The 25,086-nt window shown below is 42.6% G+C and overlaps 2 protein-coding genes across 4 annotated transcripts in view; both read left to right on the top strand.

Moving 5' to 3' along the window:
* Positions 1 to 10,890, top strand: part of pot1 (protection of telomeres 1 homolog) — a 64,978-nt gene extending 54,088 nt beyond the window's left edge. For all 3 annotated transcript variants that reach the window (XM_071458494.1, XM_071458483.1, XM_071458503.1), the window contains 10 exons: positions 4,510 to 4,694; positions 4,970 to 5,064; positions 6,339 to 6,365; positions 7,190 to 7,346; positions 7,948 to 8,156; positions 8,329 to 8,464; positions 8,732 to 8,814; positions 9,730 to 9,824; positions 10,234 to 10,339; positions 10,545 to 10,890. In XM_071458494.1, coding sequence (XP_071314595.1) covers positions 4,510 to 4,694; positions 4,970 to 5,064; positions 6,339 to 6,365; positions 7,190 to 7,346; positions 7,948 to 8,156; positions 8,329 to 8,464; positions 8,732 to 8,814; positions 9,730 to 9,824; positions 10,234 to 10,339; positions 10,545 to 10,684 — 1,233 coding nt within the window. In that variant the 3' untranslated portion in view covers positions 10,685 to 10,890. The remainder of the gene's footprint in view (positions 1 to 4,509; positions 4,695 to 4,969; positions 5,065 to 6,338; positions 6,366 to 7,189; positions 7,347 to 7,947; positions 8,157 to 8,328; positions 8,465 to 8,731; positions 8,815 to 9,729; positions 9,825 to 10,233; positions 10,340 to 10,544) is intronic.
* A 1,180-nt stretch (positions 10,891 to 12,070) lies between these two features.
* gpr37a (G protein-coupled receptor 37a) lies at positions 12,071 to 24,339 on the top strand. Its single transcript, XM_071458514.1, has 4 exons — positions 12,071 to 12,275; positions 12,359 to 12,410; positions 13,417 to 14,804; positions 18,075 to 24,339. Exons 3-4 carry the CDS (start codon positions 13,800 to 13,802, stop codon positions 18,906 to 18,908), a joined length of 1,839 nt encoding a protein of 612 aa, XP_071314615.1. The 5' UTR covers positions 12,071 to 12,275; positions 12,359 to 12,410; positions 13,417 to 13,799; the 3' UTR covers positions 18,909 to 24,339.
* The last annotated feature ends 747 nt before the right edge of the window (positions 24,340 to 25,086 follow it).

Here is a 25,086-nt window from a genome sequence, read left to right as displayed (position 1 = left end):
CTGCTGTGTTTTGAACCAGCTGCAGGCGAGATAAGGCTGACTGACTGACTGAGTAAAAAATTTCAGCCTCCTGCTTATGCATGTAGGACACACTGACAGCTTATATTTAAAGAGCGGGCTTAAGAAAAATTGTCATCAGCAGTGAAAAGTATACATAATGTATAGTTAATGGGCTAAAATATGAAAAGAAGGGGGCGGCCCGGTAGTCGAGTGGTTAGGACGCATACCATGTGAGCGCAAGATGCTCTTGGCAGGCAGTCACTGGTTCGACTCCCGACCGGTCCGACTCTTTCCTGCATGTCATTCCCCTCTCTCTACCCCCTTTCCTGTCAGTCTCTACTGAGCTATAATAAAGGCAAATAAAGGAAAGAAGGAAAAAGGCCCCAGTATTGACCTCCTGTAGTTCAGGTACACTCATAACGACTCATGACAACTCATATCCAGTAAAAAAAACATCATTTTTTTCCCGAACAGAGCTGAAACTGAGACTAATGGTTCAGAGGAGATAGATAGTATAACTGAGAAGAGGCAGCCCAGGTTAACACCTCATAATGGTGGGCTTTACAATACCTCAGATAAGAAAATTATCATTTTTCTGTATCTTACTTTGAGAAATATAGACGTTATTCTACAAAACTCTTTTTGAATTCATGGCTTAAAGTTCTCCAGCACTGTGCTGGAATTCTGGCTTTGGGCCGTTTTAGATTAAAAAATTACCACCATTATGGTAACCATATGTCGATGGAAACTCTTCTTTGGTATTTTTTGTCTTGTAGCAGGAATATGGCTGTATTTATAAGTATGTATACAGCCATAAGGAACCCTAAATTTTGCATGAATAAAGTCAACCTACTCCTTGATCATTACGATCTTTTGGACTAATTTGCCAGTCGTTTGACAACAGTGGAACTATTATGGCCAAATATGCTGTTTAGAGACCAATGGAAGAAGAAGCATTGAAAAGTTTGAATGATAGGTGCATTGGATACTCTTGACGGTTTTTGAAAGTTGTGCTTTGACTTGGGTAGAATTACAGACTGTTTGGGACTGAGAAAAGTGTGAGTTAATAATGCATTTTTCACCATGTGGACCTTGTTAACGAGAGAAGGCACATTTAGAAACGATTAGATTTTATGTTCTTGTCTTTCTGAAACAGATTGCAATGTGCGCCACAGCCATCATCCATCTGGCTTGTAGCCTATGAAAAACAAATTAAAAAACTTGGGTCTGTAATGTGCCGTTTCATTGCTGGAACGTAACTGAAATGTTTCTCGAGTAGCGAGTAGTAGACGAGTAGCTGGCTAGCTAGCTTTGTAAAAAGACAAACCTCTGGTTGGTTGAATGTTTTTCCACCCTGCAGAAATGGTCGTCGAGGAGCCCAGCACCGAACACCAAACCTTTTTTAGTCACAGAATCAATCTGATTTGTGAGCAGTGATTAACAGCCTCCACTCTTCTATTGACACTGGCTGCAGGTATTTTCCTCTATTAAGCCTAAAGAGCATTAGTGAGGTTCAACACTGATGCTGGGTGATAAGCTCTGGCTCAGTCTGTGTTTCAGTGAATCCCAAAGGTGTTTGACGGAGTTGAAGTCACAGTTCTGTGCAGGCCAGGAAATGCCTTCCACACCAAACTGGGAAAATAATTTCTTTATGGATCCGACTCTCTGTGGACTCATGGGAGTCCATTATTTTCAACTGAGGGTCATGATCTTGATCGAAGCCACAAGCCAAACCATTTACATGGACACCTGGAAATTTTCTAAGTGTCTCTATAGGGACACATGAGAGTCCATTTTGTCCACTTACCAAATCAGGATACAAAAAACAACAAATTCAGAGAAAAGAACAAATTAAAATGAAAACCTAAAAGTTGAGTCACCAGAAGAAGGTGTGGTGCAGCTCTGCAGCTCCAACTACTTCATCTACAAAATCGTCTTCGGTAAGCTACTGTGCTTTTGGACGAACCGTGACCTTGGTCCTCTGGTCAGATGAGTCATGTTCTGGTCTAAACTTAGTGCTGCTTCTCTCAGCCGAAGGTCTGCTCATTATAATCATACCTGGCCTCTCAGGACAGCTACAGAGGATTTAATATGTGAATATAGACAATAAGCTGGACCAGGCAGAATCAGAGCCAATGCCACATGTTGCCACCTTAATTCACCCTGCAATCCGTCCTCTGGTGTTTTCTCCCCAGTCTTCCAGCATTAGTCACTCTCTCAGTTCTTTCCCCACCTGTTTCCAAACACAAACAGTGGTAAACTCAGCTAAACTCTCCCATAGCTCTGAGAAAACAACTAGACTCGTGAGTACTTACAGTTGTTTTCTTCTGTCTCAGTCTGCTAAACCCCCAGGTCTCTGGAGACGAAATGAAACCCGGGATTCTGCAAACTAAAATATTGTCTGTTTGGATTCATTGTTTGCTTCCTGTCTCAGTGGGATTTATATGATCTTAATTATGATTCATATTTAAATAGTGTGTTTTCCTACGTACTTAAGAAGCGCTGCTGAAGTTGAAGAGAATTCAATCAAAAACATGCACCCAAAGAAAAAGAGGAGAGTTCTTCTTCTGGCCTTGATGCATTGAATTCAAGTTCATGGAAGCCAGTTTTTATTTTAAATGAAGATAATGAGGTTACTAATGAGATTATCCCTACAAGGGTCAGAATATTTTAATTCTTGTGTTACAAAATCCTTCAGGCCTTTGACAGGTACGTTTCCAAATGATGATAGATGATTCATGTCTGCTAGAAGATGGTTGGCCATTGTCTGAGGCTTAATGTACAAAAGGGCTTCAATTCCTGTCATTCTGGAGTTTTATTTTCCTTCATTTTCTCCACTTTTTATGTCTCCGCGCCAGCGACAGCCAGGGCCAGAGGTGTATCTTTGCATGGCGTCTGTCCGTCCTGAACTCACATGAATGGCAGAGTTTCTCCCTTGTGTCAGTTTCAAAATAATATCCAGTTGGGTGGAAATAATTTGAGATAAAAGGATCATTCCAGATAATAAAATGCTTCCATGGAAGTGGTGGCAGCTCTCCAGTCCTCCCAGTTAATCTCTTAACTCCTGTAGACCTTCAGAGGAGGAGAGGCCTCAGGAGATCAGCTGTTAATCCACCCTGACACTGACTCCCAACTTCACTCGGTAAATGGAGAAAATGGATTTAAAAGTAGCCATATCTTATAGAGGATTCACTTTCTGAGACTTTCTCCTGCTCTCCAGCTATAATGCAATTAAAGGTCATATATACGTATATATCTGGGCCTCACATTAACTAGAGCCTGCCTGTACTGAGACTTCAGTGAAATTTCTGAACAGAGTGAATCCTTCTGACACTCAACCAGTGAAGTGTTTGTTGATGAGGGTGTAGACAGATTTCTGTCGGAGCAGCCTCGTCATGACGGAGAAGCGGACGGAGAAAAAAAAAAGAAGACAAACCCTCCAAACCAAGTCCCTTTGAGCAGCCTGTGAATCATTGTGACTGCACTGAATATAAGATTGGGGCAACATCGCCATCTGCTGATTGATGAAACCTGATGAAGTTTACATTGCCTGACCAGAAAAATAGGAACACCCGCACGGATTATGTCCTTTTTTTCTCCTATGTTTGGTTTCCTAGCACATTTACTTCATGATTCAGTCCCTATTTTCTCAAGCAGCTCTAATAAACCCTGTACACTACCTGTCCCTTTACCAAACAGCAGACAGACATAGTTAAGGACTGAAGGGAAGAAGAAACTGCCAATTTTAATTTTTCTCAGCATTTGGTGGAGACCAAACCAGAGCTAAACAAAGCTGTTCTTTTTCTTCCCTTCAAAAAATGCCAAGATCAGTTTACGATTATTCCTCTTGATATAATGTCTTCTGTTCCTCTGCAGCACAGATTTTGGCCATTTCTTTTTTTAATATTGTCTCTCACAAGTCCTCCAGTTTAGCAAAATTGCTGGAGTACTCTTTTAACAGTTTATCACGCTGAACCTTTACTTTGCAAGAGCCTCCCTCACTGGAAACACTGAGGGTCAGACACCAAATTCATCTGTTGTGTCTCATTGTGGAGGTGGCTGCGGCTCAGGAGGTAGAGCAGGTGCTCCATTAATTGCAGGGCTAGAAGTTCAACCTGCGATTAATGATTGACATGTCAGTATTTCTGGGCTAGAAGCTGAATGCCACATTGTTGCTGATTGCTTACAACTTGTAAAGAGCTTTGTCCAACTAGGGCTGAAAAGCTGTGTAAGTGCTGTCCATTGTACTTTTTCTTTTTCTTTATTTTTATAACCATGAGGCGGTAATTATAGTTTCTTGTAAATTGTTCTCAAAAGAATTGATGTCATAACGCAAATGAAATGAACTTTGACTTTTGCCATCAAAGATTAATTTTTTAAAGAACTGAACTTGTATTCTTTAAGTACTTCAAGATTTCTAATTACTACTCAAATCTTTCTATAATATATTTAAATAATAATTTGTTCTCTTTGATGAGTGTTTTCCTGTGTTTTTGATTGTTCCTGCAGCCCGGAGCTTTCCTGAGGATCTACAACCTTAGAGCGATTGAAGGAACCAGTAAGGTGCCTGGCCTCACCAGCAGCCAATCAGAGGAGGTGGATCACCTGGCTTTTCACCTGCATGGTGGGACAGCGTACGGCAGGGGGATCCGGGTTCTTCCAGAAAACAGCCCCGATGTGCAGGAGCTGAAGAGGTACAGCGGTAGACAAGGGACAAAAGTACTGAAGCAAAGTGGAACTTCAGGAGGAAAACAAAAGTTTGGATAAAGATTTAAAACTGTGGTGAAGTGTAAAATTAAGTATTAAATCCAGGTTTAAGATCAACCCCAACTGGCACATCCCTCTCTCAGGTTTTACATGTAGATATTGAATTAAGACGACTGTGTTCTCTGTGTTTCTGTGTATACGTGGTGGTGATGAAACGTGTCCTAACAAGAGGATGATTTTCTTCTTGCTCATGCACCTGTAGAACCCTTGAGGCCTTCTCAGAGGACGACAGGGACGAACTCGAGCTGAACAACTCGGAGCTGTTGGAGGTCTGGAGCACTCCACCAGAGTCTGCGGGTGTGTGCTGTCCTGACCAATCAGCAGCTGCACTTCCTCTCATGACCACTGGAGGCTGCTCCTGCTTCAGCTCTGATCAGCTGATTAAACTTCTTCTAAGCAGTTTTTGTGGCGTTTCTTGATGACGCCGGACTCTAGAGATGGTGCAGCCATTTGGTCCAGAACTAATGACATTCTCATCAACTTCAGCTGTACTTTGTCTTAGTAATATTAGCAATGCTAACATGTTAAATAAGTAATTTACTAAGTCCGTTATCATGCTGATGAAGGTCTCAGCCACTGCATGGGAGAAATCCCTGTGTTCTAATCCTGATCCTTGAAGACTCCTTCTCTAAAACCTAAAAAACACAGGAGCAGAAGTCTCACCTTTAAAGTGATAATAATGTTTTCTCTTCATTGATGGTGATAATGTTAGCCGCCTGCTTAGCATTAGCATGCTGCAGTGCCATAGCTTGTTGTTGTGCTGTTCAAATCAAAATATTTTCATTGTGAGACTAAAATATAAAAAAGAAAGAATGATGATGGATGGATGGATGCTGCAGGGAGCTGCCTCCACCAGCAGGTCCCTCTAAAAGCTCACGCTTCAATGGGGATGAAACAAAGAGTCCAAACTTTGCAGACAGACAAACACATTAAAAATGTCCATGCTCAGACCTGCAGGCCTGATGTCTGTTGTGTAACTCCTGAGTGGACAAAATATTTGAGACACAGTTTCTTTGCAAGAAGAGCACAAAATGTTTTTTTTTTTAAATCTTCTTCTTTATTAACAAACAATTTGCCAATAAATCGGTTTTAACAGGTGAAGCAGGTGAAAATGAACACAAAGAAAAAATGATTATGAATTCATGACATAAAGAAACTGATGTACCACTATTATTATACAGAACACATTCACAGTGGTCCAGTTCTAAGACTTAACTTATTTTCTTATTTATGCTGTGTCTGTGAAAGGTTCTTGTTTTTACATTTCACCTCAATTTAAAATAAAATAAGGGAATAGCTCTGTTTTACTTCAGTTGAATCAAACTTTAATATCTTTTACCAGCTATAAATCTGTGGATTTATTCCTGCTCAGTGGCAGGTTGATGTTTACAGTGATTGTGATGACTCCACACAATCGCTGAGTGATATGTGAGCTGAAGCAGGTAGCACAGCCTGCTTGTTTTAAGTCCTCTAATAAAATGCTCAGATCGGATCAGATGACTTTGTTTTTTTCCGCAGCAGCTCAGCAGTACACAGTTTGTTTAACGGCTGTATCTGTTTTTCTGTTTTAGATGGTGAGACAGTGAAGTGCAGCACAGGTATGAAACACAACACTGCAGCAGCTCAACAAGTCACGTTCAGCAAACACACCAAGATTAGTGGTTTGTGTAAATGTTGTGGAGTCGTTTTATTGGATAAAGTGCTACTTTTTCTGTCAGTTTGAAATATATTTAAAGTCACCACCAACTCTGCAGACTCATCAGCAGTCTGTGTAGATCAATGTTCTGGTAGTAAACTGCACTTGTATAATTTTATTTCTGTGCTTTCTGCTGTTTCTCAGAGGTTTTGGATTTCCAGCAAAATCCTGCAAACCCAGTCAAAGTCAGGAAGTTTGATAACGTCTGAGAAATATTCAGGGAGTTTAGTTTTTATTTGGCAAAAGGCAAAGTATCCAAAAACAGAGCATCGATACATAAGTGCAAGGGAGGAAGGAAGTCAAACATGGTGTTTTCTTCTACCAGTATTTTTCTATGATTTGTGCAGAATAGGATCCAAATCATTCCAAATATCTTTACCTTTATCTTTACCACTCTCCAGGCCGACCGATTCTCCTGTCAGAAATGTTTTTAAATCCAGTCAACAGCATGAGAGACGCTGTGAAGGATCTAAGATCATTTGTTGTTTTAGTTGTGGGATTTGATCAGAGACAAAACAGGAAGTCTGTTCTGCAAGAACTATAGATGTTATTAAAAAGTCTGAAGTTAGATTAGAATGATTCTCAGTCATCCATGTGTCTGGTTTAGTTTTCACAGTGTAAAAGATGCTGTGTTCTCATATCTCAACAGACCACCCTCTGCACAGCATTACAAACGTTGAGGGCTGATGAAAGTCACTCTGCTTGTGTTTGTTTTCTTTTGCTCAGAGAGGAGCTGCAGTCACAACACGCAGCCGGTGACGCTGTCGAAGGTGAAGCGGGACAATCCAGGTCGTATACACCACGTCAGAGTCCAGCTGAAATCCTACGAGCCCCTCAGACTCCACCAGGCTCTGAAACTCTACTGCAGCAAGTGCACATCAGTGTAGGCTCACACACAGTGTACACACACACAAACACACACCAGAGTCTTAAGAGTAATCATGCCGTGCAGCCTTTATGATATGTTCTGTAGTTTTTACTGGTCCTCTGCTGCAGCTCTGCTCAGTAAGAGCAAATGTTACATCAGGGATGTGCTGGGTTTTCTAATTTTCTTTGTTGTTCTGGTTTTAAATTGGTCTTAAATTAATTTCAACATAATGTTCATACATTTACATGTAGATATTTGTGGCAGAATGTTTAAACATTTCAGAAGTTAAATATGATTCAACTGAATTTGTTTGTGATTTAAGAAATGTAAAGGCTTTGAGTTTTATCAAATACATATCCAAATAATTAAGATTAACAAACTTAGCAGCACAGCTGAGTTTCAAAGTGAACAAACATTGATTCAACTGTGGCACAAAAGGAGACAAATGAATTATTAAATCTATGCTTGTTTATTTTCCTCCTCTCTCCCTTTCAGCCTCATCTGTAAATATTTACCCATCATCAGAGCAGCAGAAATGTCTCTAAGTCAGTGAGGATTTGTCAAATATAATGAAACAAAGTTTGTGTTTCCCTGTGATTGGACATTCTGGTCTCAGGCTGGACATCCCAGATGATGAACTGGTAGCAGGTTTGTTCTCTGAGGCATCCAGGGACTCTGGACCCTGCAGTCCCCCACCGTGGTCGCTCTCTGGCCAGGTTGACGTCCTCAGAGACTCCCCAGGATCTGTGAACCGAGCTCTGACCGTCCACCTGTCCTCCCAGTTGCTGTCTGAGGGCAAAACCAAAGAGCTCCTCTTCCTCATGGGTGAAAATCTTAATCTTAATTTGGTCTCTTTTTTTTTTTTTTTTTTTTTTTTTTTAAATTAACAATTGTAAAACCTAAAATATGAACAAGAATCTTCATCCGCTGAAAAGAGACACTCAGGTATGTGTTCTAACACCAGACACATGTTGACAGAGCTTCTGATGTTTTGCAGGTTCGACTCTGGAGGAAACGTGTCGACTAGCGGCGGGCTACCAGAACATCGTCCCCGTGAGGTCGTCAGGAGGTCACCTGGCTCTGCTCAACCTGTCTGCACCTTTCCTGTTCAGGGGCAGGAGGAGATACTACGGGTCAGAGCTGAGCTTCTAATAAACCAACATAGACAAAGATTTATGATAAGAATCCCTTTAAATTTGTTAAAGAATACTGAAGAGTGGATGTACTGATCAGCTGACTTACACACAGATACAGATACATGTGTGGACAGCTTTTACTGGCTGGCTGTTTTAGCAGTGTGGCTGATATACAGTGAACCAGAGATGGCTGCAGAGACCGAGCTGAGCCTACAAAAGATGCCTGCAGATCCTTTATCATTCTCTTCATTGTCTGTGTTTCAGGTGTAAACGTTGCTCGGAGGCTGCAGTGAGGGAGCCGAGTGTCGAAGGAGTCGAGGTGATCGATGAGAAGATCATAGCAGAAGGTGAGACAGAGTTTGGTTTGTGTTTTCAACTCATTCTCTCTTCCCTAAAAGGCCAAAGTTATTGCTGAAAACATCAAGTTCAGATACTTTGTTCTGTTTAATCAGCTTTAAGTCAAATATAAATTAAAAACCTATGACCTATGAGCTGTGAAAACAGAAGGGAAGCTGGACTGATTGATGAGGGTCATGAATGATGAACAGAGGAAAGTAAAGTTGGTGTGTCTGTGCTGTGAGCAGTCAGTGACGGAGCCGCTCCGTCAAGTTGACACAAAACAAAATATTTGAAGATGTCACCCTGGACTCATGGGAAGAATAGTGTTGGGTTTTCTGTTATTAATCAAGATAAGATAAGTTAAGATGGTCCTTTGTTCATCCTGCACTGGGGAAATTTGCAGTGCTACAGCAGCGAAGTGGACGAATAGTAAGAATTTACAGAGGATAAATAACAGATAGATGATATAGTGTTGTAATATAGTGTGTACAGATAGATATTAAAAATATGCAGGTGAAAATAGCTACATATGAATATTGCACAGATGGAGTTAATTATTGCACACGGTGAGTTTGTCGGTTCTCGGTGTGTGTGGTTGACTGAGTGCAGTGTTTGTTCCACGGTCTGGATGACCTGTGGTATCGCTCCACGCAGCAGCCTGTCGCTGGAGGAGCTGCTCAGTTCTGTCAAAAATAAAAAGCCCTGATTTCCTGACATTTTAGCTCGGCTCATATCTGCAGGATCCACGACACCAACGTTACGATGATGAGTTTCATGTTTGCCTCCTTTTCCTTTTTTCCTGATTCAGCAGGTTGTAAAAGTTCCCTGAACGACACCTGGCTGATCTCAGGTCTGTTCAAGCTGCAGCTTTACCTCTGAAATAAATCAGACAGCGTTAATGTCTCTGGTCCTCTGCTCTGCAGCTCTCGGCGTTCAGCTGCTGCAGTTCGTCCTGCTGATGAAGCTCGAGCTGCAGGACGCCACTGACACGCTGGACGTCTTCCTGTGGAGAGACGCCGTGAGTTTCACATCACGTTTAACGTCCTCATCGCTCTGGATTAGATCACAAGGAGGGAGAAAGTCTGTCCAGCAAAAACACTCTGTCTGATTTTTTACTGAAATGTGTAATAGAAGCATGTTAGTGTAATTTGTTCACAGAACAGCAGGTGAAACAAAAAGTAATAAAAAGAAGAAAATCAGAGGAAAGAACTTCAGTTTTGATAAATAAATTAAAAAATCGGATTCCTTTGGACAGGGAATTTAGATTAAATTGGACACGTTGTGATGAGAGTCCTGACAGAACAATCATCTTACATAAAATGATATTAAAGGAAGCATTTATGAGTGATGTTTACTTCTGGTCTTTAACCTGGGACTTTGACTCACTCTGTTCTTGGTCTGTTAACTTGTTTTGCATCTTTAAACAGGAGTTGTTCTTCAGCGTGTCAGCTGAGGACGTAGCAGCCAATCAGGAGGCTCAGAATAGCATCCATCAAACCATGGACATCCTCTGTCCACCGGGGGGCAGCACAGGTACATCTGTCAAACTCAGACACACCTGGATTGAAGAGTTTAAAGTGTAAAGCTTCAGTCCAGCAGCAGCTTCAGTGACGTGATCACAGTGAAGAGAACTGAGCTGTAAGATCAGGTTACACATCAGTAACCAGGTCGTCACTTCTTTGATTTAAGTCCCGGCTGAGAGAGGACAGATTGGTCTTCATCTTTGATGTGTTCTCAGGTGAACGTCCATGGCTCGACTTGTGTCTGACGTCGTACCGAGCAAAGGACGACAAGGGACAGAACCGAACCTGCTACCAAATCTGCCAAACCACCGTCACCAAACCCTCCTCCACGCAGTCCGAACCTGGCCCCCCCTGAACCACCTGCAGGTCAAAGGTCTCCGGTAAACTAGAGTCCTGCAGGAAAAAACTGTTTCTACCTGTTTTTTTATTTCACCTCCTTTTAGTTTTTATTTATATTTATTGTGTCAAAGAAAATAAATGTACATTAAAATGTTCCTTTAAAAAGTGTGTAAACTAACATGTGGTTGACTGTTGCTTTCAAAATAAAAGACTAAATAATGACTTAGTGGGGTCGTTGACGTTTTTGCAGCTGGAGCTGTTGATGCTTTTTGGCAGAATTTGCTGCATCTGTGCTGAGACAGAGTCACCATGCTCCATTTCTCCAGGTGACTGTAATCAGGATCTTTTTTATCACAGTTATGAACAAAGACAAAAGTTCTGTCCCGAATATGTTTTCACTCATTTATGTTTTGGTGTTTGCTCTTTAACCATTAGCAGGCTTTAAGACTAATACAGCCCTGCGTTAAACAACACAAGGGACATCCAGTTGGACTAAACTTGGCATTCTCAAACAGCCCAAACATGGTGCTGCATTGTGAATTGCTGATTTTATTTTATTTTGGCCTGATCTCCCAGAATAAACTAGGAGACACAGAGCGGAAACGATGCTACAGTTAACAAAACTATATTTTGCAGGATTCAAATGTAAAACCATGAAAACACTCAACAGCTGCTGAAGATTTAGTTTTCATTCCAGTAAGGTATGTCTTTTTGCATCTTAAAATATTTGGTGGTAATTCATTATAAACCCAGATAAAGAGCCAATAAAATGTGACTTTCTCACAGACCTAACTGCTTCGTATAGAGGAACATGAAGCTCTGCTGGATCAGGAGATTTCTTTAGTAAAGACGACTTTAAGTCCTGTGTAGAAATAGTTTTGAGTTCAAAGTGTAAATTAATTTTCTGTCCCTGTTCATCTTCAGGGAACTTTTCAGAACTGATCTGTGGAGCTGCGGCGCCACCTGCTGGTCAACCGACAACATGATGCACTTTATAGAAGACCTGTATTTATTCTGAACTGGGAACTGAGTGAAAAACTGATGTAAACATCCGTTAATGCTGCTGGTGCCACATGCACCATTACATATTATTAACAATAGTAAAACTGTGTGTAATGTGTGATTTAGCTTTTTCTTCCACCTGATCTGGATCATTATCTGGGTCTGTTCTAAGTTGCACAAATTCAGATGTCAACACCATAGATTTGTCTGATTTTCTACATCATTTCCTGAGAAATTAATGAATATTGAAAAAAATACCCTGCCTCACAATGTTGAGGAAAGTGAGTAAAAAAAGTTCCTGCATCTGCCCCTTAAATCAGATCTGCACCAAAATGTAACAGGCTCTTTTCTGCCCCATCCATTCTCCAAGTTTGGTTCAGTATGTCTTGCATAACCTCCTTGATGGAGATGATGAGGTGCAGCTTCAGGAACACAAATAGGAAATACCAAATAGAACTATGTGTTTATCCCTTCTTTGCTCACTTCTTTTGAACATGTGTATTTGTATTTCCTTATTTCTTCATATTCATGCCTCAAAGCAGGAAGCTGCTCTGGTTATTGTCCAGGTGGAGGAAGAGGACACGATGACTCTGATGAACCTTTTGGTGAATTTTGTGTTTATCTGAACAAAAACTCCAGGTGTCTCTTTGTGTTGTCGCCTTTCTCATGTTTTTCTCCTGATCTCCAGAGAACTGATGTTGGGAGGAGCGACCTCTACAGCCCCACACCAGAGAGAGGAGGTCAGTAAACTTCAGACTGAAACTGCCTAACCAGGTGCTGAAGGTCACCAGACCAAGACACAAACACACAGGACCAGCAACGTAAAGAAATTCCAAAATGTCCACTTTAACTGTTGCCAAATGGTTTTAAAAGTGAAGGTACACAAACACAAAATGCCAGTGAACAGCTGGCCCTGTTTTTCACGGGGTAAAACCTGTGAGTAAAAAATAAACCCAACACCTTTAAGGTCAGATTAGTGCAGCAGGAGAGCGGTGCTGTAATACCCAGACTTGACACTAGATGGAAGACAAGACGTCTACATATTTGTTCTGACAGAAAAATGCAGTGAACTTCCCTTTAATCCAAGAGAAACATACAATTTCACCAAACTGTGGAGGTTTAGTGGGAAATTTGAACAGTTCGATGAAAACCTAAGTTATTAGAAATCAATTCCATACAAATACCACAACTACATTTTGGTGCATTCAATAATTGCAATTTTGTCACGTGTATATGCGGCATAGTAACAACAAATTCATGTCATTCAACTAATACACATATAGGAACTTTGATATTAAAGGAAATAAAATCTTCCAAATATTTATAGGCATATATATTATAAAAATGCAAGTATTTTGTAAAGTCTTCAAAGTAAACTTTAAGTATAGCTGACGTTTTTCTTGATTTTTAAAGCAGCAGGTTGAGAATTTATTTTGCTTTAAGTTTATTTTTTACATTTTCTACCAGATCATCTAAACCTGAGCTTTTCTGCCAAGTACAGAAAAGTTTCTATCTGGAAAACCGAAGCTCAAAACTTCTTCAAAGCTTCTAATATCAAGATCATTTTTTTCGTATAAAACCTGAAAATAAATCATTTTTGGTTTAGTGGATAATCGCGCACAGATTATAATTCACTGTGTTATTTGTACAGTTTATTACCGGGTCACAGTTGTATTGACAGATGACCCCCCCCCCCCTTCCCGCCCTCCTCCTCCTCCTCCTCTCGGATCCTCTCCTGTCTCTCAGACGCAGCTCGGCGTCTCCTCCGGTCGCATCTCTCCTCGCTCCCCGCCCTCCGAGCGCTCAAGTGCGGCTTGACCTGCAAAAAACTTTCCTTGACGGAGGTGAACCTGCGTCGCCTGTGATCCAGCACTCCACCCCCATCTCCACCTCCTGCCGCGGAGGATCTGAACGGTTGGTTAACGGTGTACAGCTTGGTGGACATAACTCCTCTCTGGGCTTCGGTGTTTTTGGGTGATGCCTCCTCCAGAGTGGAGCCGGGTTCAGCTGTTTTACAGGAGCAAAGACTTCGTGACAGCTGCTAGCGCGGAACAATGAGGGAAAACTGAATTTTTCGCGAAAGTTTAAAGCTTTTTTCTGGTGGAGAGATTATCAGAGCCCGGAGATGGATGGGTCACTTTGGATCACACGGTTTCATCTCACGGGTTAGACAGAACCACACGATGCCGCATCCACCCCTGAGGCTGCTGTGTCTGTGGCTGTGCAGCGAGGCCGTGGCGAGTCAGCTCCACTGGCAGAAAACAAAGGCGACTTTCAGTCCTCATTATGAATCCACCGCCGCCGACAGGAATGTGCAGAGCCGGAGATGGCGCACAGTCAGCGGGGAGGACTATGGGGGGGTGCGCGGTGCGAGCGGGCAGGCCTCATGGCTGGATGCTGTACATCAGCCGAACTCTGACCAGCTGGGGACAGAGGTGCACCGGCGCGCTGTGCGTAAAACTGACGCGCAATATGGAGCTCGGCGCACAGGACTTGAGGAAGCTTTACGCACGGATGGAAACAAGGTCAGTGAGCCACGGAGCGGTGGATGCAGTCCGGGAGAAGTGCTTAAACAAACCCGGCGTGGACCCACCTGCAGACCGGGGAGGAGCGGACACCACCGGCGACAGAGGCGGAGTGTTAAGCCCGGCAGGATGAAGCACAGCGACCCGCTGCAGGACGGAGCCGCGGCCGCCTGGGAGGCTCTGCCCGCGGCCATGGCGCAGGAGCAAGACACCGCTCCGCCCTTCGGTCTCAACACCAGCGAGTACGAGGAGGAGTACTCTCTGCCGGACTTTCCCGAGCCCACGCCGTTCGTGCCGGTGAACCCTCGGACCAGACGCCAGCAGGTGAGGAACCCGTTCTACCCGCTCAGCGCGGAGGCCTCCGGGGCCTTCGCGGTGCTGATCGCCGCCGCCGTCATCTTCACGGCGGGGATCATCGGGAACGTGTCGGTCATGTGCATCGTGTGTCACAACTACTACATGAGGAGCATCTCCAACTCGCTGCTGGCCAACCTCGCGCTCTGGGATTTCGTCATCATCTTCTTCTGCCTGCCGCTCGTGGTGTTTCACGAGCTCACCAAGAACTGGCTCCTGGGGGAGTTTTCATGCAGGATCATCCCGTACCTGGAGGTGAGGGGGGGGGGGGGGGGGGGGGGGGGAGACTGATGATGGAGATGGGTGGATATGAGTTGGATTTCAGTGTGTCTGACAGGTGCAGGTCTGATGAGCACTGACGTCGTTAGGTCAACACTGAACATCTCACTCACACTGTAAGAGTAGAAGTGTAGACGCTTCGTAGCCAAATGTGTCTGCAGAAAGCAACATGAAGTAGCCCTAAGTGTGTAAAGTTTGTGTCCCATGATGCAAAGTGCTGCAAAAGGTTACAACTGACAGTGTGATGGACTTTGATGTTACTGGGTGTGAATGTCAGAGTAAATGATGTCCGGTCTGCACCGGACAGACAGGTGCAGGGGTCACATGAGAGTGGAGCTGCTTCACGTCAGGTTTAACATCGGTGAATGTGAAGGTGGTTTGCTCTGATCAGGGTCACATCAGACTGCAGAAAACAAGACGCCTGCTAGACACCCTGCTGTCCAATCAGAGTGAAGATCTGGATTAAAGAAGAGTCCCTCAGAGTGAGATTAGGTGAAGACCCCCCTCTGATCAGAGGACTGGTTTCAGCAGAGTAAACAGGGTGAAGATTAAGTCTGGATCCATTCAGACTTCTTAGATCAGGTTTTTTTCCCACATGCATCATTGTTTGTTTGTCCTGGGTTAATTCAGGTGAACTAATCTCTCCTGTCTCACAAAGCCAGGTCCAAACAGAAGTAGTTTTCCCTGAGCTCTGGCCTCAGCAGCCTCCAGCACCTTTGGGATGAAGTGGAACACAGACTATGATCCAGAACTCTTCACCCTACGTCACTAATGCTCGCAGGTCTGAGTGGGAGCAGGTCTCTGCAGCCCTGATCCCACATCCGGTGGAAAGCCTGAAACCAGAAGGGTGGAGGCTTTTACAGCAGCACAGCTAACACATAATGCCTGCAGTGTTCACATGTAGACGTACTTTTGGCCATGTAGTGTGTGTGTGTGTGCAATCTCGGTGTGGTTTAAATCAGCTGTCAACATGTCTGCAGCTGGTTGAGATGATGGAGAGTCTGAAAACAAAAGGTCGTATTTACTGAGATTAAGCTTCTTAGCAGCAGCAGCAGCTCTTTGTTTGGGACCATGACCCACATGACTTTACTGGTATTTACTCATCAGCTGTCATCTATTAGTTCTTTTAACTTTTATTTATATATTTATTTTAATTTTAGAGTAGACTGACCTTTAATTCAATCCCAAATTTATAATGAAAAAACACATAGACTAATTCCAAAGATAAACACATTCGCACATTTATTTAAGTTAAATTATTTTAAGATTTATTGGGTAATAGTTTACTTTATCTGTTCAAATTTATTCCCAAATAACGCCTTAGAAGTCTCTGAAAAAGAACCATATAATCATATAATTATAATATATTTATAATGTAATTTAGTACTAATTACAGGTACAACAGAGAGTAATCAGGTCTTACACTTCTTATTTCTAAATGCTGAGCTAGTTCAACATTGAGACTTTTATTTGGAGGAGAGGAGGTGAGATAAACATGTAAAATGTGAGATGTGTCAACAACAAACACAAATCAGCGTAAATGAAAATAAATACATATTTAAATACAGCAGTATCTTTAATGTTAATTCATCTGGAAGTCAATAATAAAAACAACTGAAGGAATTTAAGTAACAGAAACTGTAAAATAAATACAGATTTTTTTGTTTTCCTTTTGACGGTAATTCAAGTGAAATGAGGTGAATAAACAGGGCGACAGTGATGTCACTTCTCTGTTGGAAGTTAATTTATCTATTTCAAAACAGACTGAAGTAAAACACACAGAGACACATCAGCAGATCTGAGATCAGTGCTGTCACCTCCTTTAACTGTTTAATGGAGCGTAATCACACAAAACAGCAAGAGGATTAAACAGCTGGGATGGTCCGACCTCCAACACACACACACACACACACACACACACACACACACACACACACACACACACACACACACACACACAAGTAAAGAATCACAATATCGTAAAATAAAAAAAAAGATGGGAAAAAAAGACAGAAATAAACTGTAAACTGTTGTGTGGCTGAAAGTCTGCTCCCATTAAAGCCAGATTTAATTAATAGTGTGATATTGTCACTTCACAGGATTTTTAACCCTCACATGACCAACTCTTCAAAGCTTTTCCATCCACCTGTTTCAATGCATATTTTCAATATTAACAGAAAGTGGAAACGTGGAAAGAAGCTTTTAGACTTGGCTGAGTTGGAAAAGTCGGAAAAAAGTCTTGATAAAACAAAAATGCAACAAAGTGCAATAGAAACAGACTTAGTGAATAAACATGAAGCAAGCCTGCAAGTGAGAATCTCCTCATCTCCGCCAGCCGAGCTAAATGATAGAAAGGTGACATTAATGGTGAGATGTGAGAATGAACAGACACCAGAGGTTGCAGATAAAAGATGGAAACGCTGTAGGGGAGAATGAGCTGATATGATGGACGAGAGAGAGACTCTCACCCTGACGTATAACACACACTCTGATGTGCTGGAGAACTTCAGAGGCATCTTCTCTCTTTATGACGTGACGGAATAGATGCTTCATTCTCCTGTTACAACATGGACAGGAACATGTTCTATGAGACACTGTACTTAGTTACTGCAGCTGAACAGGAAGTGACATCATGACTTTTTATTCCTGTGTATGACAATAACTCAGCGGCGTCACAGTGACTGGTCTCACTGTCTGTTGTCCTTTGATATACAGTTTACTGCAGTGTGTTCCCGTCGACCTAATGATGTAAGAAAAGTCATCTGGTTCAATCTGTGGTCAGAATTTAGGAGAAAGGAAAATTAGATCTATTACAGAACAGATCCACTCTGCTGTACTCAATCAGAGCCACAGTGAGGAGGGAACATCTGCTGTTCTGAGGATTTAAAAGAAGTTACAAGAATAAAGTTGTCATTTTTACAATTTTTACAAAAATTACAAGATAATAGCTCCATCATAGTCAACCGGTCTGTCTATCTAATATAGATGCTCAGTCAGAAACTAAAACATTCATATGACTTTTTGTTGTGAAATTGTGTTTCCTCCAAATACACCACACAATTAGCATCAGCATAGGTGTCTCTAAAGCTCACACTACAGCCCGGGAGTCTTCACACTCACACGGGTCCAGCAGTGTGGGTGTAGCCCCCACTTTTTTTTGTTACACTTTTCCCATTTCCCCTGATTTGAGCACCAGGAGCTTGACGTCTTCTGAGCAGTGTAACCGGAGCCCTCTCCTGTTTCCAGGTGGCGTCTCTCGGGGTCACGACCTTCACGCTGTGCGCTCTGTGCATCGACCGCTTCCGCGCCGCCACCAACGTGCAGATGTACTACGAGATGATCGAGAACTGGGCCTCCACCACGGCCAAGCTGGCAGTGATCTGGGTGGGCGCCCTGCTGCTGGCGCTGCCGGAGCTGCTGATCCGACAGCTGGTCACCGAGGACGGCGACCCGCCGGACGTGACGCCCTGTGAGCGCTGCGTGGTCCGGATCTCCACGGAGCTCCCGGACACCCTGTACGTCCTGGGGCTCACCTACGACGGGGCGCGACTCTGGTGGTACTTCGGCTGCTACTTCTGCCTCCCGACGCTGTTCACCATCTGCAGCTCGCTGGTCACCGCCCGCAAGATCCGCCGCGCCGAGCGGGCCTGCGTCCGCGGCAGCAAGAAGCAGATCCAGCTGGAGAGCCAGATGAACTGCGCCGTGGTGGCGCTGGCCATCCTCTACGGCTTCTGCATCATCCCGGAGAACATCTGCAACATCGTCAGCGTCTACATGGCGGCCGGGGTCCCCGCAAGGACCCTGGACATCCTGCACCTGGTCAGCCAGCTGCTGCTCTTCTGCAAGTCCGCGGTGACGCCGGTGCTGCTGTTCTGCCTGTGCCAGCCCTTCACCAAAGCCTTCCTGGACTGCTGCTGCTGCTGCTGCGAGGAGTGCGGCCCGCCCCGGTCCCCGGTCTCCGCCGCCAGCGACGTCGACAACGAGTGCACCACCACCGAGCTGGAGCTGTCACCGTTCAGCACCATCCGCAGGCAGGCGTCCACCTCCGCCGCCTACGCTGCTGTAGGGACACACTGTTGAGGTCAAAGGTCAAAGGAGAGCTTACTCTGGGTCGTTCTCCTGATGTGAGCGGGAATCGACCCAACCTGTTGAACACGTTTGTGTTTTCTGATGGACACACTGAAGACTGTGCGCTCACTGTTTACAGAGTTTATATTTGAAAGAACACACAGTCAGTATTAGTTTCTTAACTAACTCACAAGTATTTGTGCTGAATCTGCACTCAGTCTTACTTTCTGTTCACTGTCACTGTTTTTGTGGACGCTGATCATTTTTTCTGACTCATTTTATGAGTTTGACATTTCACAACAGTTTCCCTGTAAAATTTAGTCAGAGTTTAGTTGGTTGTGTTAAATTTTTAAGCAGCTGTTTCTCCATTTAATTGGAAGTAAATAACCATTTATTGGAAACACTGTAGGCTCGGGTGGTAGCACAGGTTGGCTGTTTGATCCTGGACTCCACCGAACCCAGTCTGCATCAGGAAGGTCGTCCTGATGCAACATCCGGCGTCAAATATGCGACTGGAGATCCACTGTGGTGACCCCAAACCTTCTTCTCCATATATGTAGAATTATATACTTTCCTGTAGACAAATGTCACATTTGCATGTTCAGCAACAATTAATTCTTTGGGTATATACTAATCAAAGACTGTTTCTAATTTCCCCAGAACCAAATTGCACTGTTCTCTCCAGGAAACTACAGAAGTCACACCATAACGTTTTACCTCAAATTGCTGCGCTGGTAAAACGGGCATAAAAAGTTATCATCAACCACAGCTGCTCTCAGCATCTGTGGTTTTTGGTTCTTTTCTCTCTTTGTGTGAGTGAGTTAAAGGGGACGTACAGTAATATATTGAAAATGGCTGTAGATGCTGTGTTGTGTTAGCTGATGTTGTGAATCATTTCTGCCTGTGTGAATATTTTGTTCTTCAGTGTTTGATAGCAGAAAGCTGTACCGCGCTCAGTCTGTAATGTCTTTTTTTTCTTTTTTTTTTGCCACATCAGAAGTTTCACTTTAATTAAAAATATTTCAAAATAGAATAGAAGCAGCATTCATGTCTCATAATTCAGAGCAGGAAAGAGGGAAAAACTATTCACATTGTCCTCTGAGTTTTAAGCCACAAAACGTCCCATATGGAAGAACTACAGAGGCCTGGTAGTAAAATGGCTGCAGCCTTCATCACTGTCAGTCACATCTAAAATCCCAAAGTAAAACAAATACAATCAACTCAGCAGTTTTAAAAGGAGCCATACACAGTTTGTGTGTACTTGCTCTTGTTAACAAATAACTACAAATTGCGAATTTAGGCTAGTTATCTGTTGTGGATACAACACTAGCAGTGGCTGTAAATTCAGCCATATGCTTGTGTTCCTCTGGCCTAGTATACGTCCTGTTCCACGGCCCGGATCTGGCCCCTCTACAGCACGATTGTCAGATGCGACTTCAACATCTGGACCAATTCTGGTGCACACATAGAAAGTATATGGGCCAGACTCAGACCAAGGACCCAGGCTTATGTTGGCCCAGAAGTTTCATTTTGCTTTCTATATATCAAATTGATATTTCCCAACTAGCCTGGTTGCTCGGTGGGATATTGAGGTTGGTTCCCAGCACCAGACAAACCAGGACAGTTTCATGCTGATGCAAGCCACAGAAGTGAGTCACATAAAACTGTTTATGGGGAAAAAGGAACAGGACTGTTACTTCCAGAACCTGTTATCGTCTAACGTCAGGCACTGAAATCCTGCTCGTGTATCCCAGATGCTGCAGCGTTCTTTAGCCACAGTATGAAAATTTTGGACAATTATGATGAAACTCCTCAGAGTCTTATCAGTAGTGGAGCTAAAAAAGTTAAGTTTGTCCTCGAATTTGGGAATTCAGTTTATTTTGGTCAAATCGTTTGCTGGTAGAAGGAAAAACAGATGGAAAGAAATGCACAGGAGGAAACACGTGAACCCAAAAGAAGCAGAGTGAGACTCGTTATTGCCGTCCATCCAGAGGACACAGCTGCCATTGTTTGTACAGTTCAGACTCAACACAACATGTTACAGTCAGTGCAACAAACAACTGGATCTCCCTCAGGCAGCGACAGAAAGCAGCCGGCGCTGACAAGTTAATGCAAGAACATCATTAATTGTCAAATTCTGTTTTTTTTTTGTTTTTTTTTTAAATTTGCGTTATTTGCTCAAATCACAAAGAAACACCAGAACAAAAAATAACTTCTCCTCCTCTGATGACAGTTTATTTGCAGCGTCAGGCTCAGCACAACTCTCAGCTGTTTTGTCTCTCGCCATCGTTTCGTCATCACCGTTGCCGCCCAGCCAGGGTGCACACAGGACACCATTGTCCTCGCCTCCCGTTGTCATGACGACAGCGGGTGTCTGCCTCTCAGCTGGCCGCCTCAGTGAACAGTGCTACAGTACCACAAACAGCATGTCGACAGCGCGTCGAGGCTCAGAGAAGTTGTCACTGATTGGTTTCTGGTCTGGACCAGTGCAGCCTGTAAACAGCTCATTCTGGTCACTACTGCTTTAGTAAACAACTTGGAACATCTAAATAAATCTGCAGCAGGCCAGAGTGTGTCTGTGCTCACAGGTAGATTGACTGACACCTGAGCTGCTTCTTCTCTTCACATAATTTCTGTACAAGTAAACACATGTTCCTGGTGGATCTGTCTATTTCAGCGCTCCGCATTCTTGCTGTGAGTGGTTTGAACCACCAGTGTGGACTTGTGAATCTTCCCTGAAGTAAACCACAGTGTTTGATGTGCACACTGAGCGTGAAAACATACCATGCTATCATTCTATGTTTAAAAAGTATTAACAGTAGTATTTGTCAGCATTTAGAATCTAAACGTGGTAATATTTTAGCATGTTGGTAAGTTTGCATACAGTTAGCCTCGTAACAGACTCACATTTAGCAACATACAGCTGAGAGGCAGACACCCGCTGTCGTCATGACAACAGGAGGCGAGGACAATGGTGTTGCATGTTAGCACTAATCCTTTAGAATGAAACAACCAACTAAGCATTTTTTGTCGGCCTGTTTGCCAACCCTGCTTATGAGCATGTTAATATTATTAAATCTAGAGTGTCTTTGTAATAACATGTTAACATTAATCATTTAGCATGCTAACATGCTAACATGTGTATGTGTTTAGCCTGTATTAGAAATCCCAGTATTCTATAATATAGCTTCTTGTAACAGGTTACTTATAATCCTCATTCTGTTATGTAGATTTGTACATGGTGCAGTTAGCACAAAGTAACATACTAATGTTTATCAATTTAACTTGTTAGTAAGCATTTAAAATAGCTGATTTAAAAAAAGAATAAAAAGATTTTATTTTATTTGTAATGTTAAGCCTGTTGGCTTGATAGCATACAAATATTTTACCATGCTAACATGCATATTAGCATCTTTCAGTTTCATCTGTAGCATTTTAGCTTGATTTCTTTTGTTTGAGGATGTAATGTTTCAGCATGATTAAGATACAAACACTTACATTTACCAATTACCAATTGTGCTGAAATGACATTTTATTTGTGGGCCTGTAAACTTGCATGCCAAGATTCCAGTGTTAACATTATTAGATTCAGAATTTGTAGCATTTTAGCTTGTTAGCACTAATTATTTAAGATGTACTATTTTAACATAAGCATGCAGTTATTTTATGATTAATTTTTATCCTGTTACTTGTCATCCTAATACACCAATGCTAGCTTGATAAAATGAGAACATTTTATTTGTCTTTCATCTTTGGCTTGGTGTGTTAACAGTGAGCACAATGACATTCTTACATTTAATATGTTAGTGCAACTTGCTTACATTTTAGCTTGGTTCTGTTAATCGGTTAGTATGTAGGAATTTAGCATAATCATGCAAACATGCCAGTTTTCTTTATAATGTTTACCCTGTTAGCTTGTTAGCATGGAAATATTTTAATTTTAGTATGATTTTTTATGTTTACATATTTACTAACATACAAATATTTCATTTGTAAAGGTTTAGCATTAATGCATTAATGAGGTTGACACAGATAGAGTCAGTGTTAGAGGTACGGCCTACTGTCATGACCGCAACAGTATCGGATAGGTGCAAACTTTGACCAGGTGTTGGTGCTACTCATCACCATTGTTATTAGGATGAACATGTGTGCAAAATTTCATGAAAATTTACTCTAGTCTCCCTATAACTTATGCTCACTCACAATCAGACAACAGCTACATCAGGATTCTTGGCCTGAATGTCATTGAACTGACAGCTATTTGAATGTTTTAGGCATCACCTATTGAGAACCCCAGAGAAAACATCTTCATATTTCTGAATGTAGGATGTGTGTGAACTGCACCGCTCCTGTGTTTATCTGCAAATACATGACAAGAAGTAAGACTGATTCATTGCAAGCAATGCGTTGAGTCGTCATTTAAGACAATATGATTTAAATATGAACTTGTATTTATAGTATTAATTCTCTTGGATAATGACATAACATTCTTCTCTAATTGTATTCATCACAGAATATCCCAGAGAGGACCACATTCTTCTCTAATCACCCGTTTGGCTTTGATTTGCTCTCTGGCACCAAACTTGCGTGTTTGAGTCTTTTGTAAATGAGGCTGGCGGCCCCAGTCGCTGCTCCAGTAATTAGACAGCCCCATTCATTCAGAAACAATGGGGCGACGGGTACACTGAGGCTCTGCTGCTGAACAAGCTGCTCACTGACCTTCTCTTAACTGCTCCCAGGGCTGTTTTCTGGGATGAAACGAACTTCCTGGGAGGGCTGGAACTGCTGCCCTTGATTGGTGGAAAGGAGCCAGGTTTCCAGGGTAACCCCACCACTTGTCCTGGATGGTTTAGATTCAGATAACTTTTTTCTGCTGAGGTATCTAAACATTAGCACTAAAAAAAACATATAAAATAAAAAGGTATGAGCATTATTACAACAGCTTGATGTTAGCCTAAACTACGACTTTCACCTCACCTTACCAAGAGTGCTGCTGTTGGCTGAAGCTCAGACGGGGCTCAGGATGTGAATCCCAGTTTCTGGTGTTAAAAATCCTCTTCACCAATAAGCAGTATCAAAATACCGGAATTAATAAAGTCCTTAATAAAGTCCTAACAGTGCCCACAACTACACCTGACTGAATGTTGTTTTATGCTGACAAACTTGGACAAACTGCCACCACACCAGGTGAAAAGAAACTATGATGGGACTGATGCAGGAGCCTGTGAACTGGTTCCCATTTCACAAGAAATCTGCCAGTGATGCAGCCCTCACAGTCAGGAAAACATAGATGTGTCTCGTCTCCCTTTTCAGTCCCCAATCAGGGTCCATTCACCGTAGTGGACGAGCTGAACTAATGTCTGTACGATGAATTATCCAGCTGTGTGTAGCAAATAAAAACAGACTGTAAAAACACTGCATTAATATGCAGGCAGAAACGTCACCTTTTTACCTTGGTGTGGACACACGTTACGACTGTTGAGGCAACTGAATATGATTTAGGCGCATAGACGATATATAAAAATGGACATAGACTTTGGATCTGAAAAGTGAAGCCACTGCTGAAGAGCCTTAAACCTGCATTATCTCTAATGACCATCGGGGGGCAACACCACTGGTTGTAAAAAGAAGTCTGATTGTATTGAAGTCTATGGGAAAATGTCTCTACTTCTCACTTGATTTATTACCTCAGTAAACATTTTCCTAATGAGTTTATGGTTTCAATCTCAAAGTTTCAAGTCTTCCCAATACAACATGATGTTCATATTCCACCCCTCACTCTACCTCAGCTCCACCTTCTTGTCCGAATATGGTTTCTTCTAGTTTCAAAAATACAAGATGGCGACAGCCAAATTACGAACTCAAGGCTTCAAATGGCAGTTCACAAACCAGTGGGTGACATCACGGTCAAGTCTTCAGATCAAGTCGTTCTCTTAAAAACTTTTTTAAGAACTTGTTTGATAATTGCGATGACATCAGCAACCGATGGCAGAACTGAGGGAGATATACCAGTAAATACACGGCTTTACCTCCCTCTGTAGGTTACACAGGCCTGAGGTTTATACTCCTTCCTCACTGCCAAAGGCTAAAGAATCTGTGCACATTGGTGGAAACATATCATATCCATATCACATTTTCTAAAAGTCTAGCCTGAGCTTGTCAAGATATCTTCTCTGGGCCAAAGTGTTGG

This window comes from Trachinotus anak, unplaced genomic scaffold, assembly GCF_046630095.1.
Source record: "Trachinotus anak isolate AG129_WGS33_773 ecotype Australia unplaced genomic scaffold, CSIRO_AGI_Tana_v1 ptg000002l, whole genome shotgun sequence".
NCBI lineage: Eukaryota > Metazoa > Chordata > Actinopteri > Carangiformes > Carangidae > Trachinotus > Trachinotus anak.
Note: the sequence above shows the minus strand (reverse complement) of the source record. Positions and strands in the feature narration are given on the sequence as shown.